We start from the raw sequence: 18,843 nt of genomic DNA on the forward strand, positions 1-18,843 counted from the left end.
ATTTCAAAATTTTGAAAACGCCACTTTGTAGAGATGTTTCAGACAAGTAATGTCGCATATCTAACTCAGTTTACCCCAAAATGGCGTTTGTCATAAGATAGCACAACAACGACGAAATACTACATTTGGCAAACAATTTTTTTATTATGTTGCTTAGAAAAAAAATGCACAAGTTGTGAGCCGAAAAGTCAAATGAAAAAGTGTGTCGCATTCTCACAAATTGGTTGGAAAAGGACACACAACCTTTGTTCTGGCAAACCCGATCCAAGTAATCCTTGTTTTACAGCGTTCCGTTCAACAAGTACAATGTTTGCTTAACTGCGTCAGTCATTTTTTGTTTATGCAACGATATTACGATGACGCTGGTCTTTGGTAACTCTGAGTTGTAAGGGTCTTCAACTTTATTTTGTGCGCTAGAAAGCAACCAAACAAAAATCGGTGCTAAAATTTCAAAAAATCTGAAAAATCACAATATTTCCAAAAATCTGTGCAAATCTGCGTAATTTTAATGCTAAAAATCTGTCTTCTGTGAAAAAGAATCTGTGATCAAAAATTGTAAAAAAAATTTGTGACGTTACAGAAAAATCTGTGAATATGGTGAGACTGCCCCTCAATGGCTGTTTCTCATTTCTCACAAACTGCAATAAATATTCTTTCAGCGATAACGATCAAATAGCGTAGCCCGGAGCAAAATCCAACAAACGAATATCGAATATGACCGAACTATCCAAAAACTGTGTATTTACATATGCAGTAAATACCATGAATATGTGCCTTTCTGCGCTGTACCGCCTATACCGGCCAACGGGCTACGTTGTGCGCTATCGATGACAATTTTCACCCGTTTCCAGCCGTAGGTGGTAACAAGTAGAAACATACCCCGAGTGTGTATGTGTGTGAGAGCAATCCCACCGGTCAGTTAATAAATTTCTCCGTTCTCTTCATAGCCTTCTAGCTAATGATCGCGATTCATTCATCACCGTTACAATTGGAATTCAATCCAATATGATTAATCCTATTTGAATGCAGTCAAGCCAATTTCTCATTGAACCATCATACATTTGTTAAGTAGCGACTCGGATTCCCCCGAGCAAAAACGCTGACAACAAATCTAAATCTTATGTCAAGTTCACTTTGGCAAGCAGGTTAGAATATCAAGATGACACGGGCAACTTTTATTTAATGTATTGTATCCATTACCGAAATTTCATGCATACATCAATACATACAAGCTTAAAAATTGTTGCGAGTAAAGCAGAAGCGACCGAAAATGTTTACATTTTGTTTAGAACTTATGGAGCCAATTACCATTCGATTGAGCGGTGTTCCGAAAAATGTCGATCATTGTGCAGGTTTACGCGTGTTTTAAGTTGTTATGCAAAATGAATCTTAAATAATGTGTTGAACTGAATTAGCACTGCATGCCTGACATGATGGAACTGAGTAAAGGCGATGTCCGAAAGGAAAATACTCCAAAAGTCATGGAATCCTTTGTTCTTCGGACTATGTAGACAAAAGCAACTGTTTTTGTCGTTCGCTTCGCGCTCCCTCGGCCACAAATAGGTAGCACACTTCGTATCGTAACCGTTCTCTTTCGTGGTTGGAAATAGATTGAAACCATCGATTACACAGAGACAAGCAGCGAGATAGCCTTAACTTAGATATTTGAATGGATCGTTTTTAAGAAGTGGTGGATAATTAGGCTACAGATGAATGACGGTTTGCCAGTACAACTGTCAGGGATTTGCCTTGGGATCGAAGGGAACGTATTAACTGAGATCTGGCGTCATAATATATGTCACACGTACAGGCATCAGTAACTTTGCTTCGATCTTCAGAACTAATAAAATACAACAAATGACCAGAAAAGGATTAAATGCTTGTGTTTGAGTGCAACGAAATCTCATATCGTATGCCCAAATTTTCGCTCTACTGTTTGAGCCAATGCGTTAAACAAAGATAGCAGACGCTGCCCTAAGCAACGGCTTTTAATAGGCAGGATGATAATAGAAACAAGGCAAACATAGGCTCATTCTACATTTTTTTTTTTTTTTCAAATTAAAGAATCGGGATGTGCGCGTACGCACGTCCCGGCTACCAAAAATTGCGCATACGAGTTATCCACATGAGGGATAATCGCAGGGGTCAACCCAGCCGTAGTGCAATGGAAGGGCCTCACCCTGGGGGAACCGCCTTTTTGATCACGGTAACCCCTATGCCAGGTAAGTATGCTTTCTCGTCGGTCGGCCGAAGCACTCGACCAGCCGGCGCTCGGTTGTGCTAGCGATTGCCGGTACCGGCACCGACCGCACGCTAGCCATTTGGAAGGAAAGGGAGATGAGATAAAGATAGGTCGAGAAATTGGTTGATGATGTTGTGCTGATACACTCAGGCAAAAAATACAGCGAATTTCATAGGAATATCGTATAATTTTTAGCCACACGTAGCACGTATGTAAATCATAAGATTATCTTATGAAACGGTATTTATTTGGTCAAATCGGTTTGCTATGATTTCATTTTACATAATGCAACTTTGAATTATCATAAGAAAATATTATACATTTCTCTTATGCTTATAAGAATCATAAGATGCTCGTATGGAACTCGAACGACTGGCATATGCAATAACTTGTAAAATGTTAAGATAATCATACAAGTCGTATGTTTTTCATATTAATCTTATGAAAACATAGTTTTGTTACTTTTCTAGTCATCATAAGATGAATCTTATGAATTTCGCTATGCATTTTGCCTTAGTGTATGAATACGAACGGAATTGTGTGACTGTGTGTGTGCGTGAATGGTGAGCGAGAAACTGGGAAAAGAAAGATGAAAAAGCGAAGCTTGCTTCGTTGAAATTTTTGTGCTAGAAGGAAAAGGAACAGATTCCATTCCACGTGTTAACAATTACTGTATTTACTGCTATGTTTCACGACGGGGGCAAAATAAATTTTGAGGAAAATCCTCTCTCCGATTGCAATCAATCTGCTTTTGTTTTAGTTTTCTCTTGTTCCAGAATTAAGAATTGCCTATAAATGTATAACAAGTTTTAATTAAAATCGAACGAAATACGTGATGATTTTGGCAAAATGTTTACATTAACGTTTTTTGCAACGTTGTTTGATGTGTATCCATGGCATTTTGCCGGCGCAATCGACACCTATTGACGAGGGGATAGCAAAGGCACACTATTATTGAGTTCCATAATCCATAATTTTCCAACGGTTTGTATGGCACCTAGTAATCTTGAGTTTATATTTGGTACTGGTTATTTAACACTTTCTAAAAACGAGAGCGTATGATGCTTTCAACTTGGCAAGAATAGAGTACGCAGTACGCATATATTTTCCCTCTCTTTCGGTCGGATGTTATTCACAAATGAGCGACGGAAAATAAAAGTTGCAAGGACAGAACTTGCTTCGAAAAACCCGCTTCAAATATATTAGAGTATAAAAACCGGATATAAAGTTCAAATATATAATTCAATAAAAATCGAACTGGGACTCTCCTTTGCAAGAGTCGGATAAAAAAATCTTCATTACAAAAACCGGGAAAAACATATAGGGGAATTGTGGGAAAAACCGACACTGTGGGTAAAACCGACACCCCACAACTTTTCCTAGAAATCAAATTTTTATTCATTTCATAATGATACATTATTATTAGTACGTTTATTTAGAGCATTTGAAGAAAAATTTGATTTACGTTAGTGCGCCGAATGTCATAAAAATAAACAAAACATACGACAGCAGCGTTCATACTCGTCTGGATGTTAAATTTCGTTGGTAGATTTTAAGGTTTTATCCGAACAAAAGCTTTTCATATCACCACATTTTTCAGCACCTATTATTATCGGCCTTTCTTATGATCAACTAGGTGCATTGAAGACGAGTTTGAGAAACTCAATATTTTTAATTGCTTTTATAAAAAAATGCGCGCTGTTGGGGTAAAACCGACACGCTGTTAAGATGGTTGTTTATACTTGCGATCCATTTCAAAATACTGGGGATCTTTGTGACACTTCAATTAGCCTATTAGAACACTATAGTATTAGCAGAAATACACAGAAATACTTTTATTGTGTTTATTTCTTGTAAGTCTCTTTAAAAATCAAAAAATGGAATTTTTGCTTATCTGATTGTATCGAAGCTTTTGCTATTTCTGCAAAAAGCTCATCATACCGAATTTCTAGTGTTCTCTTGGTTTGTCATAGACGAACTTTATCACAATGAGGCAATGATCTTATGTATACCCCAATAGATCGTTGATGATCAGAATCCGAAAAATCAAATCTGAAAAAAAGATAGTTTTACTAAGAAGTGTGTGTGTCACTTACAAGTGAATGGATCCAATTAGCAGAACGTAGAACGCTTGCAAATATTCTCTTACGAAATAAAATGACACTGGAGGTTGCAATGATGTGCGCAAGGATTATTTGGAAATACTCATATCAAGAAATAATCCTATAGCATAAAATACTCTTATTTATAGTACTACGCTTTCGAACTTTCTTCCCCTCACTACATGATGAAGCAATAAAAAGCACATATTTGCATCATACATACTCACACTTTATTAATCACGCATATATCTCATTTTTAATAAAGATAAAGATTTTAATAAAGTGGAGTAAAAATAAATTAAAGGGGGTGTCGATCTTACCTCTATGGGGTGTCGGTTTTACCCGCAGTGCCTACAAAAAGCCACTTTGTTTTCCAAGTTTTACAACCAATAATTTTTAATGAAATTAATTTTTTGAAGCGCTGAAAAAATTAAGTCTTGTTAAGAATTTTCTGAAGAAGAATTCTGCATAAAAATTATAATTTTATTGGTTTTGTGGTAACTTAGATAAAGCGTTAAGCTTAAGGTGTCGGTTTTAACCATAATTCCCCTACGATTCTTACAATGTAGCTTTTTGCCTTTCTCAATAGAAAGGTATTGCAATTGCTCTGAAAACCGACTTTCTAACGGAGGGCCGAGTGACATATACCATTCGATTCAGTTCGTCGAGTTCGGCAAATGTCTGTGTGTGTATATGTATGTGTGTGTATGTGCGTATGTGTGTGTATGTGACCAAAAATGTCACTCATTTTTCTCAGAGATGGCTGAACCGATTTTGTCAAATTTAGTCTCAAATGAAAAGTGCAACGTTCCCATAGGCTGCTATTGAATTTCTAATGGATCCGACTTCCGGTTCCGGAATTACAGGGTGATGAGTACGAACACGCAGAAAATGTCGATTTTAATAAATTCTGCAATGAATGTATAAAGGTGAATTTTTTTCCAAAATATGACCACAACTGCTTCGATTTGTTAGGTCACTAACATCCATTCAAAGTCTATTTGGCCACATTGGCCACCATCATCGGTTCCGGAAGCCCCGGCGGAAGTATCTAAATTCAGAATAACAGTCACATCGGTTTCTCGGATATGGCTAGTCCGATTCGACTAAACTTGGCCTCAAATGAAAGGTATTGCGTCCCCGTAAATGGCTATTGAATTTCATCTCAATCCGACTTCCGGTTCCGGAGTTACAGGTTGTGGCGTGCGATCACATAGCAAATTGTGATTCAAACCGATACTCCGATGAAAGCAAAAAAGATAAAAATTTCGCTAAAATGTCTCTCAAACAACTTAAATTCGCTGTTCTAGGTCACCGACGGCCAACCAAACTTTTGTTGACTACATTGACCACCATAGACGGTTCCGGAAGTGCCCGGGAAAAGCGGCCATCTTTCAAAATTTACGAACTCACATCAGTTTCCCGGAAATGGTTGGGCCGATTTTCACAAACTTAGTCCCAAATGATAGCTATAATATCCCCACAGATGTCTATAAAATTTCGTACGGATCGCTTATATGGGTCCGGAAATATAGACTAAATCGTCCGGAAATTCCCATATAAGTCGGAACTCTAATTTTTTTTTTTCAAAGGGGGGACCCCATGAAATTTCAGAAATCGAATTCGTATTTTTGATGCCAAACATCTTTAAAATGCATGAAACGTCGAGATTTTATGTTATCTCGAAATTTTTTTTTATAAAAATCGACTTTTTGGGACTTTGCCGATTTCGCACCTTTTTTCAGTTCAATATTACCGTGGCTGTTTTTTCTTTTTCAAAACTTTAGAACTCGAATAATGATTTTTTTTCCTGTATATAGTTGTCATGTGATGTATAATAATAAAATGTAATATATGCATTTAAAAGTTTTTAATGAATATAAACAACGCACACATTCTCGTGATTCATGATTGAGAAAGGCACAATTGCACCGCTAGGTGGATTAAAATAGGTTTTTAATCTTGAACATCACGATATACGGATGCTCCTGCGTACGATTTATTTATTTTTAACGGGTTTTTATACTGGAGGTTCAACCTTGCCGAGTTTTACGTGTGAGAACTTTTCAAATGATTCTTACACTGCAGGATCTCAAACCGATTTTAACGCTTGAAGTTTATTGCCGATTTTTATATTCTAATATATGTGAGGCGGGTTTTGCGGAGGAGCATGTTCAATCCTTGCGACTTTTATTTTCGGTAGCTCATTATAGGCCAATAAATCACATAAATTTGTATCAATATTATTCCATTGTTCGCTCTCAAACAATACTGTCGCGTAGAACCTAATGTTGCAATTAGCAGCAACATTTTAGTCGTTTTACACGTTGCTGTTCAACGTCCTTTATATACAGCAAGTAATGACAATATATAATATTTTTCTAATAATATCGCAAATCAGGAATAATCATTGATTAAATATTATACATATACTCATTTTGGACATCTGCACCAACTGAAGTTGTTAAGTCGGCCCCAATGTTTTGTTTTGATTCAGTTTTACCATAAATGGTTACAAACTTTTGTCGGGTTTAACGAAATCGAACATATTATTATTAGATATTTTAATAGTACACTAAGGTTTTTTTTTACACGGGGGATACGTACCGTGTAAAAAAACCGTGCAAAAAAAACCGCGTTAATTGCGAAATCCGTGTAAAAAAAACCGCGTTAATTGCGAAATCCGTGTAAAAAAAACCGTGTTAATTCAGAAAACCGTGCAAAAAAAACCGCGTTACATTCAATGCAAAAGACTTAGACGATTTTAGGAAAAGGGATGATTTCGGAGTTTTATTAAAAATGTTGTAAGTCCTTTTGAAGGCAAAAGACTTAGACGATTTTTGAACAGGTTTTTTTGCACGGATTATGCAAGTAGCACGGTTTTTGCTTTTTCCAATTCCTTAGGTTTTTGGAAAAGTGGAAACGTCGGATCTTGAGGTTTCCTTTTGTCCCGCACTTTAACAATATGGTTGTTTTCGGTACAGTGTTAACGAGTAGGCACCAAATATCGATGCCTGAGGCCATTTGGAATACCAAGATGACGACTTCCGGTCTAACAGAATTTTCAATAACCCAATCAGTATGCATATTTTCCGAGCGGGCCTAATGAGCGCATGATAGAGATCAATGTCTGAGGCCATTTTGAAATACAACATTGAGACTATCGGCTTAGCGATATTCTGTATAACTCACAACATGGAGTGTTTTGGAACTGGATTGACAAATATGCAGTTGCCAGAGGTCTGGCGTCATTGTAACACCCAAGATGGTTCTGATTATTTAGTATAAATATCCAGCGTAAAACAAAAAGATACATTTATTTTTGTATATTTTGCATTTATAAGATAAGAAAAATGTGCTCATGAATGGATTTACACGAATTTGAGTTGGTTCGTCTGCTAGAGCTCATCGAGCGAATCTTCATGCGAGAGTCAAAGTCGAATCAAAAAGCTGACATAATCAGGGGGAAATAATAAAATCAGGTCTTCGCTGTATTATTAAGGGGGGCGTCTGGTGTAAAGTGCTCAAACCGAAAGTTATTTTGTTTTACGATTTTGAAGGCAAGGGAACAATGCATCTTTTATGTAATGTTAAGCTTTAAATTTGTACGTTTATTCTGTACGAAAAAAATATTTGCACGGCCTTATTCTGCGCGGCATGTGACGTGAGACGACGAAACTCACCTCACTTTACGTGACTTTTCTCACCCGATTCTGAGAGTCGACTCGGGTGAGGTGAGATTCCTCATTGCGGTTAAATGGGAGTCTCACGTCACCCGAAGTGACTCTTCAGAATTGGGTGAAGTCACGTAGAGTGAGGTGAGATTAGTCGTCTCACGTTACACGCCGCGCAGAATAGGGTCGGCAGCCACGCAGAGCCACACATACGAGCGTTCCAAGAGTAGACGTCCAACCATTTCCACGTCGAGGAGCGCCGCGGCTAACACGATGACTCTTGATAAAATTGTTTGACACAGGAAATTAAGTAAAATTTGTAAAGCTTAGACTTGTAGTTACTCGATGAACCCAAAAAAAAGTTCGAGTTTAGGAAAATGGCTTCATGTAAACCGAAAAATCTCATATTTTTCTGTAAAATTCGTGCACTTTTCTTCAAAATAATAGAGAGAACGATTTTTTCATTCCGTTTTCTGTGGTTCACCGACAGGCTACACATATTGTGCATTTTCATAAAAAAAATCAAGTCAATTCTTTGATTAGTTTTTGAGTTATCGTGTTCACCAATTTGGAAAACGCGGTTTCGAAAAAACGGTATTAAATGATACTCCATATCAAATTGCATCACGGAAAAAATGACGTGGAAAACAATCCATTTGGTATTTTCTCTTAAAAATTTGGGTGGAAGTAGTTTAAAGTGTATTGTTCACACTGTATTTTTATCGCTGTCAGTCTTAAGAAAATTGTTGCCGATAGATTGAAATCTGCGTGTGTCACAGCAAATACGCGCGAGGAATGCATGGCTGTTTAAAACAAAAGAAGTTCAGCGTGGTCACCGAGATTGCGGGAGACGATTCTAGAGGCTCAATACTAACAATTAAGCGGATAAAAAAGAAGTCGACTTTTTGCCCACTACACCAGAAGCCCCCTAAAGATGAATGAGATGTACACTAAAGCAGAGATGATGCTTATAGAGATGCGCGAAGACTGAAGCCAAAAGTTCCAATCGAACCCAAAACAACGGTTCCAAACTAGCAATGTAAACAAATATGGCGGATTTAGGAAGTAATGCGTGGGGAGTATCGAGATTGAAATGAAAAGAAATGCATGTCTGCATCCTGCATCATCGATACATTTTTTCTAGTGCAACGAAAAACATGTAGACAGGCTCAGTAACGTAAATCAATGCGTTTCCAAGTTACATGATTGAGTATTGTGGGAAATATTTCAAAAAAGGAATTCGCCAAGCATTCATTAAAACTACAAATCACTCGCTGTTTACACAATATTCCTGGTTGCCAAAACTAGCAGACAAATAATTTGTAAAACCGTGCAGCCAAATTTACTGTTTTTCTCGCCGCGTGTCTTTATATTTAAAACATCGTCTTGGCACTAAAATAGAAGTCACCATCTTAGATGAAAACATGACTTCCGAAATTGACATCCGGTATCTATTCATTAACGCTATTACAAAAATTCTCACATTGTTGTGGTAATTGAAAATTTTACTAAACCGAAGTAGCCATCTTGATTTTCGAAATGGTCTCAGACATTGATATTTGGCACCTACTCGTCAATCCCGTTCCAAAAATACTCATATTGATTGGGCTTTGGAGAATTCCACAGAACCGGAAGTCGCCATCTTGAATTTCAATATGGCACCAGACATCGATATCTAGCGTCTATTCGTCAATTCCATTCCAAAAATACCCATATTGATTCGATTTTAGAGAATTCCAATGAACCTGAAGTCGCCATCTTGGTTTTCCAAATGGCCTCTGACACTGATCTCTATCATGCGCTATATTAGGCCCGCTCTGAAAATATGCATGCTGATTGGGTTATAGAGAATTCCACTGAACCGGAAGTCGCCTTCTTGGTTTTTAAAATGGCCTTAAACATCGATATCTGACGGCCACTCATCAATCCCGTTCCAAAAATACCCATATTGATGGGGTTTCAGAGAATTCCACTGAACCGGAGATCGCCATCTTGGTTTTCCAAATAGCCTTAAACATCGATATCTGACGTCCACTCATCAATCCCGTTCCAAAAATAGCCATATTGATGGGGTTTCAGAGAATTCCACTGAACCGGAAGTCGCCATCTTGGTTTTCTAAATGGCCTCAGACATGAACATTTGGCATCTACTCGTTAATGCTGTTCCAAAAGCAATCACTTCCACTTTTCCAAAAATCTTCGAAATTCTTTGCATTCAAAATGGAAAAGCAGAAACCGTGTAAATTTCAAAATCCGTGCAAAAAAAACTTGGTCAAAAACCGTCTAAGTCTTTTGCCTTCATAAGGATTTTTGCTAAAACCGTGTTAATTGCGAAATCCGCGCAAAAAAATTGATCAAAAATCGTCTAAGTTTTTTGCCTCCAAAAGGACTTAGAACATTTTTGCGAAACCCGTGCAAAAAAAATTGTTGAGAAATCGTCTAAGTCTTTTGCCTTTAAAAGGACTTAGAATATTTTTGCGAAAAACCGTGTTAATTGCGAAATCGGCGCAAAAAAAAAATTGATCAAAAATCGTCTAAGTTTTTTGCCTCCAAAAGGACTTTTGGAACATTTTTGCGAAACCCGTGCAAAAAAAATTGTTGAGAAATCGTCTAAGTCTTTTGCCTTTAAAAGGACTTTTTGCGAAAAACCGTGTTAATTGCGAAAACCGTGCAAAAAAAAACCGTGCTAATTGCGAAAACCGTGTAAAAAAAGCCGTGTAAAAAAAGCCGTGTAAAAAAAACCGTGTAAAAAAAACCTTAGTGTATGTGCATTTTAGAAAATACCTTCAAAATTTCATCTGAATTGGAGCACTATAACTTCTTGTAGCCCGCTCCCTCTTCATCAGTCGAAAGCGATACACAGTGTACGATATTCGGAATCGTTATCTCGCTGCACCAAACGTTAGGGGGATTGCAAGAGAACCGGTAATGCGAATGGGATGAGACTTTTTGGATTAGAATCGTTTATTATGAAACTTTTAACAAGATTTCAAGATCTCAAGAATGCAAGGTCAAACGGTTGGTAGGATTCCGGTCATGCCATTTAGTCTGTTATAGAAAATTAGAAAAGTATTCATTTTTGTATACTCTTGGCAACTGTCTGTCACGGTTTTTCCAAAATTTGAAAATTTAGCAAAATGGTTGAGTTTTAAATTGTCCCGTGTTTTTGATTAGAAAAGAAGCTGCAATTTTTGTAAAAATGCAGGATTAGAAAAAGCTCATATCATACGTAAGCGGTTCATTTTTCGAACATTTCCCAAGTTGTTCCTAGTCGATATTGATTGCTTGACACTGCCCAGTAATGGGTTAATACCTGCCATTCTGTGATCAGCCTGCACATTAAGAGAAACCAAGAGAACCTTAATGAACCATTAAGAACAGCTTATCTACGGCCATCCAATACAACACGGAACCAGTTGGCAGTATTACCATCATCTAAACCAAAATCGGTTGACAACTTTGGGGAAATAATGGCAGCGGCAAAAGCTTCGCCCGATACCTCCAAATCGATAGCCAGCGCCATTTGTGAAGAAACTAAGAACAAAGACTTTGCGTTTAGTGAATAATCCTAAGATATAGAGGGCGAGAAAGCAGATATTTCTTCAAGTCTCAACCAACTCAATGTAAATTTGCTCAAAATGTTATTTGACAACACAAGCTAGCAATTTCCTTCTACAGCCGTTCTGTATTGCTTGCTGTTGGACGAAACTGTACAACCGAGCTATAACGTGTCTACAACGGATAGCTTTCATTATAGCTGGGTTATTTTTTCATTCAACTTTAACACAGAATGTGCAAAGGATTAACCGTCAGCGTATTTTCTACAGCGCCTACGTCAAGCACAGCTAAAGATACTACAGACCGCTCGTAGATTCCACTGGTTGCTGTCTGTACAGTTGCGCACCGTACCTGCCCGTCGGGAGCCTGTTGCGTAGCAATAACTCAACCCTTAGGCCAGCAGTTCCGGTTAAACTTTGAGTTCGGCGATCAGCACATCGTCGCCGACGGTAATTGGTCTTGCTGGAGTAAACCACTTGGTTCTGTGTGATCGTGGATAGTTACGAATCCAGTTTCCAGAACAAGTCCGCCATGATCTGTGACTGCAGTCCAACAGTTCCTTCTATGTACCAGGCTGTCATCGAAGGGAACCAACTGAATAGAACAGTTTAGTAAGAGGAAATTATTAGAATGCGTTAGCACAGATGAATCGTCGTTATCCAAGGGAATGTCGGTCTGTGGTCGCTAGTTGACCATGTGTGTAGCTTGGCTAAATTCAGCTTTGTACTCCTCCCATGTGGGGCGAGCCCGACGGTTTAAGCTCCACTAGGTGCGACCTAAGGTAAATCCGCTAGCCAGTTTTCCGAAATCGGCTCGATCGCCGGCTTGAGCGTCTGGCTTGTTGTTTGGAAGTTAGTTCCGCGATCGCTGTAGATGATAACCGGTAATCCCCTCCTAGTCATGGCGTTTCGAATTTCCATCATGCAAGTGTTGTTAGTCAGTGTGTGAGTGATGTGCAGGAGGATGGCGCGAGTGTCGTCCAACTAGAACTAGAACCCCCATGTAGGTGAACAGACGGCTGAAAGCGGCCAGACGAGAATGTGGAAGAGCAGCCATCGCTGGAGGTTGCGGTTTTGCTCGATCGTTTTTGCACCGCTGGCACTCTCTCCGGATCGCATGGTCAAACGAGGAATAAGGAAACGTTGTAGAACTTCGTTGATGATTGTGGAATGGTTTTGGTGGTTGAAAAGTTCTTGAATGTCGGCAATGATCAACTGTGTGATGCGATGGTTACGAGGTAAAATGACGGGTTCAACAGCATTGCATCTTTTGTTCGACCGCGGACACAAGCAACTCCATTTTCGTCTAGGCAGCCGAAACGGAACATTGGTTTGTTGCTCATCATCTTCGTCCACTCATTTCTCGCAGGGTAACAAAGCGATCACATCGATATACACTTTAGACTGCGCTTGGCGGAACAGATAGTTCTCCACTTTAGACAGCTCCTGTTGCATCAGCGGTTCAAAGACACGATGTTTTTGTTTCGTAGAGTGCTACAAGTTTTTGCCGTACCGAAAAACGAAAGCTGCGCTCTAAAATTTTACTGATGCGAAACGCAACGAATTGGTCATATAGCTGGTTGCCGGAACTAAGCCAGCATAACACGTCCTTGAAATCTGTCCAGAAGTACCGTTTGCTAACCGTGATGGACGAACGTATCCGCCAATCGAACACCGAGTAGGGCTACTTGCAGCTCGAACTTCGACATCGACAGGAATCTCAATTTTTCAATAGCAGAAGTTGTTGAAACACCATTCAAAGACACTGTAGAAGGTACGCCTTCGTAAGCTTTTCTTTTAGAATTGATAAATTTCCAAAAACTTGGGATTTCTGCGAAGCCGGGTTTGCATTCTGGCAATATATTGTTTGTAGAGCATTGCATTCAAGCTTTTGTACGAAGCACTTGCTTTTGCAAAGCAGATTTTTGTAATTGGCGTTCGAAGCATGCGGTAGTGACGTTGGGAAGAATTCTTTTCACTTTTCAGTAATCTCAGTATGCGATTACTCTAAAGCGATTGGATTGGTTTGCGCTGCTTAGCGACGGTACGAGTTAGCCAGTTTAACAGTACCCTACTAGCCTTTCACCAGCTATATGGCAGCTTCAGTTACAACTCATTATCTGTTGTTCATAAACACCAAATCAAGTGTATGTCCCCAATGATTCCGAATATTGCTGAACCGCTGTAAGTTAAAAAATGACATAACGTCTAGCAAAGCGGCACTTGCTGGTCCTACACTGTCGGGTTGAGCTGTAATAACGTAGTTTTTATTCACGGTCTACTGGAGGTCTGCCTGGTTGAAATCGCCACAGACAAGGGTCAAATCGTCGATGCCTACATTATCGAGTCCGTTGCTAATAGATTCAGCAAAACATTTAGTAAGCGATCAAGTTCGTCGAACCTCTGGAGGGTTATAGCCGGCACATATGTGGGATAAAACAGTCTTTCAATTGAAACCGGGCAAACACGAGTTCGAAGTCTGCAGCTGAATCAACGCGTACCACTGCAGATGCCAAATTTCCGTGAACAGCTATAAGTACTCCTCCGCCAGACACAATACGACTATTTCGCTTATCGTGATCACTTCTGTACATATTGTGCTCTTCACCAAAAAGTTTCACCGAGGGTATGCTTTCGTTCACAGCAAGAAATAATTCGTATATTTTGGTACGCAGCCCTCTCACATTTTAGTAACATATGTGCATATGCCGTCTACAATTTTCCGATTTTTGTTGAACGTAGATGTTGTTATGGACGGATGAATGGCGGAATGCTGAAACAATAGTGAATTCTGTGATGCTCGTTGACCACCATCGACTATAGAATACTCGCCTCTAGCCTTTCACTTCGCGTTTGGTCGGCCGCTGAGTGTTGGAGAGCAGATTTTCATCGTAACGGGAGGATATTCTGAAAGTGAATCGGTCTGTCGTCGTATTCCGTCACATTTCGTGCACTTTTTCTGTGCCAGTTTCGTCACTGATGTTTAGGTTCTTCTCTTCCTTCGTTACCTGTTGCAGTTTAGCCACGACCGTAGCGGAGTTTGATATCCAGTTTCGAATTTGAAACCCAGCTTGCTAGTGAATCTTTTTGACTTGTTGTGGAAGATTCACTGGATTTTTCTCCGTCTCGGTGCTCACGAGCATATTATCAACGCAGTGTTGCTAGATTATTGCATCGACCGCCGCTTGTTGGTTCTGCTCGAACCATTTTGCGTTGATGTTCTTTGCGTGTTGCGCTGTGCTCGGCAAACAACAAACAACCTGAACGACGTAGATACTGGGCTCCGACTCGTTGGTGTTTTTTCCAGAATAAGCGCTGGCAATGCTGGTCTTCGTTTCTCATTCGCACTTGGTGAAACAACTAGCTGATGTAACGGATCAGCACTGACAACAGCGATGTTAGCTGATCTGGGCCTTTCAGGAAGACTGAGTTCAAAGAAACACCAGACTTCGTTATTTCTGTATATCCCAAGATCTTAACTCCGGAACAGTTTGGATGGTCTAGAATGCTGCAAAAATATTCGAGATTTTTTTACTGGTTTCGATCAAAGACTTTAACCCCGAAGCATTTGGTATTTTTTGGCTATTCCAAAATATTTTTTTTGTAGGTGTTATTTAACCTAAGAGAGATGTAAGCCAGTATACGACTAAATCTTCCAAAGAATTTTGGTTGAACACATGGGTGACTTTATATCATATCACAAGTAAGATATAGTCCAAAATAAGAGTGATAAAGTTTGCCTATAGATATAATTTCATGCTGCCTACTTTGTCTGGATTTAGCCGCTTAGCAGCGAATAAATTATGCAAATTGCATAGATTTGTTTGACATTCTCCAACGACCAAACCAGTTGAATGTAATATAGAAGACTGGTTTCGTTTTTTTTTCTATACGTCTGCCTACTGAATCGTGTTTTGATAGATATTCACACGTGTCCTATAACAGACGGCACACTTACGGCTTGCTGCTAACTATTAGTATCGCACATTACATTGGACAAATTGGACTATCACACAAGTGGGCACACTCCTTTAAAGTGTGATAATGGTGTTAATTTCAGTCGATTCGTTTCGGAGGCCTGAGCGCATTCGTCTCTTTATTTATAAAACTTAACCGCATCGATGAATTGAACGATTTGACATCGAAGAATTGTACACACTTATGCGATAGTCCAATTTGGTGTGAAATGTGCAATACCTACTGTTATGCAAGATTTGTCACTTATAACACTATAATATCGAATGCCACATTCATCTTCTCAATGCGGCCTCGGAAATAAAAGAAGCTCTATCCTTGAACACAGCCTACTGCAATATGATCTGACGCATTTGCAAATGTCAGAAAATAGTCCGCGTCAGCACACAAGACATCGATTCCCAATGCGGGACCTAATCAAATGTCACATGTTCTACAAACAAAATTTTTTCTTCACCGTAAACACTCGTAAATCATACACGTGTACAGCGCAAAACCGACCGGGACCATTCAAAGCATCGTGTAATTCCTTCCCGCCCGCCATCCATCCATTCGCAAACTGCCAACCAGTCGTGACGATGACGATAGAAAAGCGAGAGAGATTGTTTGCTTGTGTATTATGCATGCAACTTTGTATGTAATCCGAGAGCTTGTGGGAAGCCGTTACTGGCGGCTTTGGTTTTGGCTAACCGCCAGACAGACCAGACCGCTCAAGCCTTCTTACCTTTTCCTTCGTTCCCCGGTGGGTCGTATTACCCTGCCAGAAGCGTCTCACGTAGCCTCGAATGTAGCCCGTGATGCATTTGTCGTACTCAAAACCCGGATACCAGCAGAGGCTCCCGTAGCCGAAGATCCACACCGAAGGTTCTCCGGTGATCGGGTTGCTGTCACCGTTATCAGCTGCTGCAGCCATTCTGTTTGGGATGTTTTGATTTGAAGCACACGAGCACCGCACTTGTACAAGTGCTTTGGAAACGGAAAAGTCGCGACACCTTTATAAAATTGTTTACCACTTGCAATGTCAACGTTAAACTGATCGCCGAGATTTATTGTTTCTATTTGCAACCGAACACTACACTACAATTCTTATTCACGGGCACGTGTTTGGGTATGAGTGTATTTTGTTTTGATACAAACAGAACCCCAAAACAATAACAAACTCATCAGAATGGGGTCAACGCGCAAATTTTGAACACTTTTTTCAAGCACATTTATACAGGAATGGTTTCTTCAAGCTAATAAATAGTAAATTACTGACACGACACCACACTAGAAGGTCCTTTGTTCAACAGCTTCCGGTCCGGGTTGTCACGCTAGAGCCAAGCGGCATCCCTACGTAAGGGTAGTTCGGAATTTGTGCGGTACCAAACGAAACGGAAAATGACGGCTTTGATGATTAAAGTGAGTCTTGCTCGCTACGATGACGATCGAGGGAACCTTTGACGCAGTGCGGGCGTAGAAACGGTGCTGTTCCGGAAGTTGAGCAGTGCCTGCTGCGGTCTTCAGTACTGCTACACGTTGCGAATCTCGTCGGGTACTAGATGCTGGCCTCATATTCTGCAAAAAAATAGCTAAATTAATACGACAGCGTTGGGATGTTGGTGTGTGTTAGGTTGTGCCCGTGCGCTCGTCTGTGTGTCTTATCTCATCATGCGGGTACGTCGTGATTCACGAACAAAGCCGTGCGCGTGTCTGTGCGCTTGTGCGCGTTAAACGCGCGCTTGTTTATTGACCTGTGTTGATTGGTAGGAAAAAAAAGAAACCAGGCCTAACTCAAATCGGATGGATGCGAATTTTTTCACGGCTTACTACGTGCTCCTATACCAGTCCACCATCGACTGGCATGCTAGTTCAATGAGAACTGGCTGAAAAGTTTATAATTGGACTTGCCACGTCGGAAAATTTGCGAGCTTTCCATCTTTGGCAAGCTTGTGTACAATAAAAATGATTGAGTAGTCAGCAAGTGCTTGTCCTATCGAGTGACAAATTGCCTTTTCCCGAGGGTGGAATTTATTACAATCAACTCTTTCTTATTCGATGTCTGGTAATGCAGAAAAACACATCAGTTTATTTCCAATCGAAATAAATGCAGCTGACTGTACTCAATAAATTGGATGCTCTCGACACATTAGTAAACATCGCGATCGTTTACTCTCGAGACTTGCAATCAGAACGCGTGTCTTGTTCCAAAGATAAGACCGTAATCGAACAGACTGACCTAGTTTTTCCACGCGTCTCATTCGACCGTTCAACGTAAACATCGATAGATGTCAACGCCCCTGTGCGTTTCCCAAAAATCGCACAAAACTAGGTTAATCGCACCCCTGATACCACCACACCACCCACCCGTTCAAGGCCATTTCACACCCATCATTGGTTACACTTACGCCGCCTATCCTTCGTTCTGTTGCCTGCCAAAATAGTATTCTCTGCCGCCTTCTCATCAACAGCAACCACCACAGCAAGCCATGTCGATTAGCAGAACAAAACACACGATTAAAATTTGTTTATTTTTCACTTTACTTGCAAACGGGGGAGAGCACTAGCGCTCCGAACGGGGGGAACCTCTGTTCAAGGTCAATCGAGATTTATCTTCGCTCACTATACTGTCTGTCGTTCACTCACTCAAACCTCAGTCTTTTCCAGCACACTCGTACAGAGACCGTGTTCAAAAAACTATCACAATTTGGCAGCTTTTGTTACAATTTCCGTAACGAAAATTTCACTTTAACTAAAATGATTACGACTTTTTCCGACACGGCGATTGCAAGTGCGCAGAAGTGCCAGCGAGGATGGTGGCGACGGTGACGACGACGTGGTCAATGAACGAGCGAAGAAAAACTGAACACTGCCACATCAACGTCGAATGCAAAAGCTTCACCCGACGTACGGCGGTGGAGGAAAAAAAAGTATGAATGAATCGCACGGGTATACAGTCAGTCAGTTGCACGTGTTTTTTCGCATCACTACGCTCTTTGTTTGTCCTGTTCATCGCGGCCCGCTTGTACCGGTCGGTTATTCTCTCGCGAGCGTGATTTGGGAATCAAGTAAACTGACAGCATCGAGGAAAAAAGGCGCGAAGGTGTGAGATTGCTATGTTTTTAAGACAATAATGCAATAAATCTTGAAAATTTAGATTTGCTGGATTATTACAGCTAATAACCTCTAAATAGAAGGAATAAACAGTTTTGAAGTAGAATACTACTAAGACCTATGGACCTTGTTCCAAAAATTTGAACAATTCAAGAGTACTTATTCAAAAGGTCCTAAGTGACATTGAGCTCGAACTGAGA

At 40.0% G+C, this 18,843-nt stretch overlaps 1 protein-coding gene and 1 non-coding gene across 3 annotated transcripts in view; both read right to left on the reverse strand.

Annotated features, from left to right (window-relative positions):
* LOC131695389 (glutathione-specific gamma-glutamylcyclotransferase 1-like) overlaps positions 1-18,398 on the reverse strand; it is a 49,453-nt gene extending 31,055 nt beyond the window's left edge. Inside the window, exons 1-2 of one of the 2 annotated variants that reach the window (XM_058983864.1) lie at positions 17,938-18,398; positions 16,275-17,107 (exon numbers count right to left, since the gene is read on the reverse strand). In XM_058983864.1, the coding sequence (XP_058839847.1) occupies positions 16,275-16,463 (189 nt within the window). In that variant the 5' untranslated portion in view covers positions 16,464-17,107; positions 17,938-18,398. Of the gene's footprint in view, positions 1-16,274; positions 17,108-17,283; positions 17,404-17,937 lie in introns of those variants that run through there. The other variant, XM_058983865.1, reaches the window with a different exon arrangement.
* On the reverse strand, positions 2,067-2,230 carry LOC131695509 (U1 spliceosomal RNA). Its single transcript, XR_009306651.1, has one exon. It is a non-coding gene; the product is annotated as a U1 spliceosomal RNA (small nuclear RNA).
* Positions 18,399-18,843: the final 445 nt, after the last annotated feature.

This window comes from Topomyia yanbarensis, unplaced genomic scaffold (assembly GCF_030247195.1).
Source record: "Topomyia yanbarensis strain Yona2022 unplaced genomic scaffold, ASM3024719v1 HiC_scaffold_4, whole genome shotgun sequence".
Classification (NCBI taxonomy): Eukaryota; Metazoa; Arthropoda; class Insecta; order Diptera; family Culicidae; genus Topomyia; species Topomyia yanbarensis.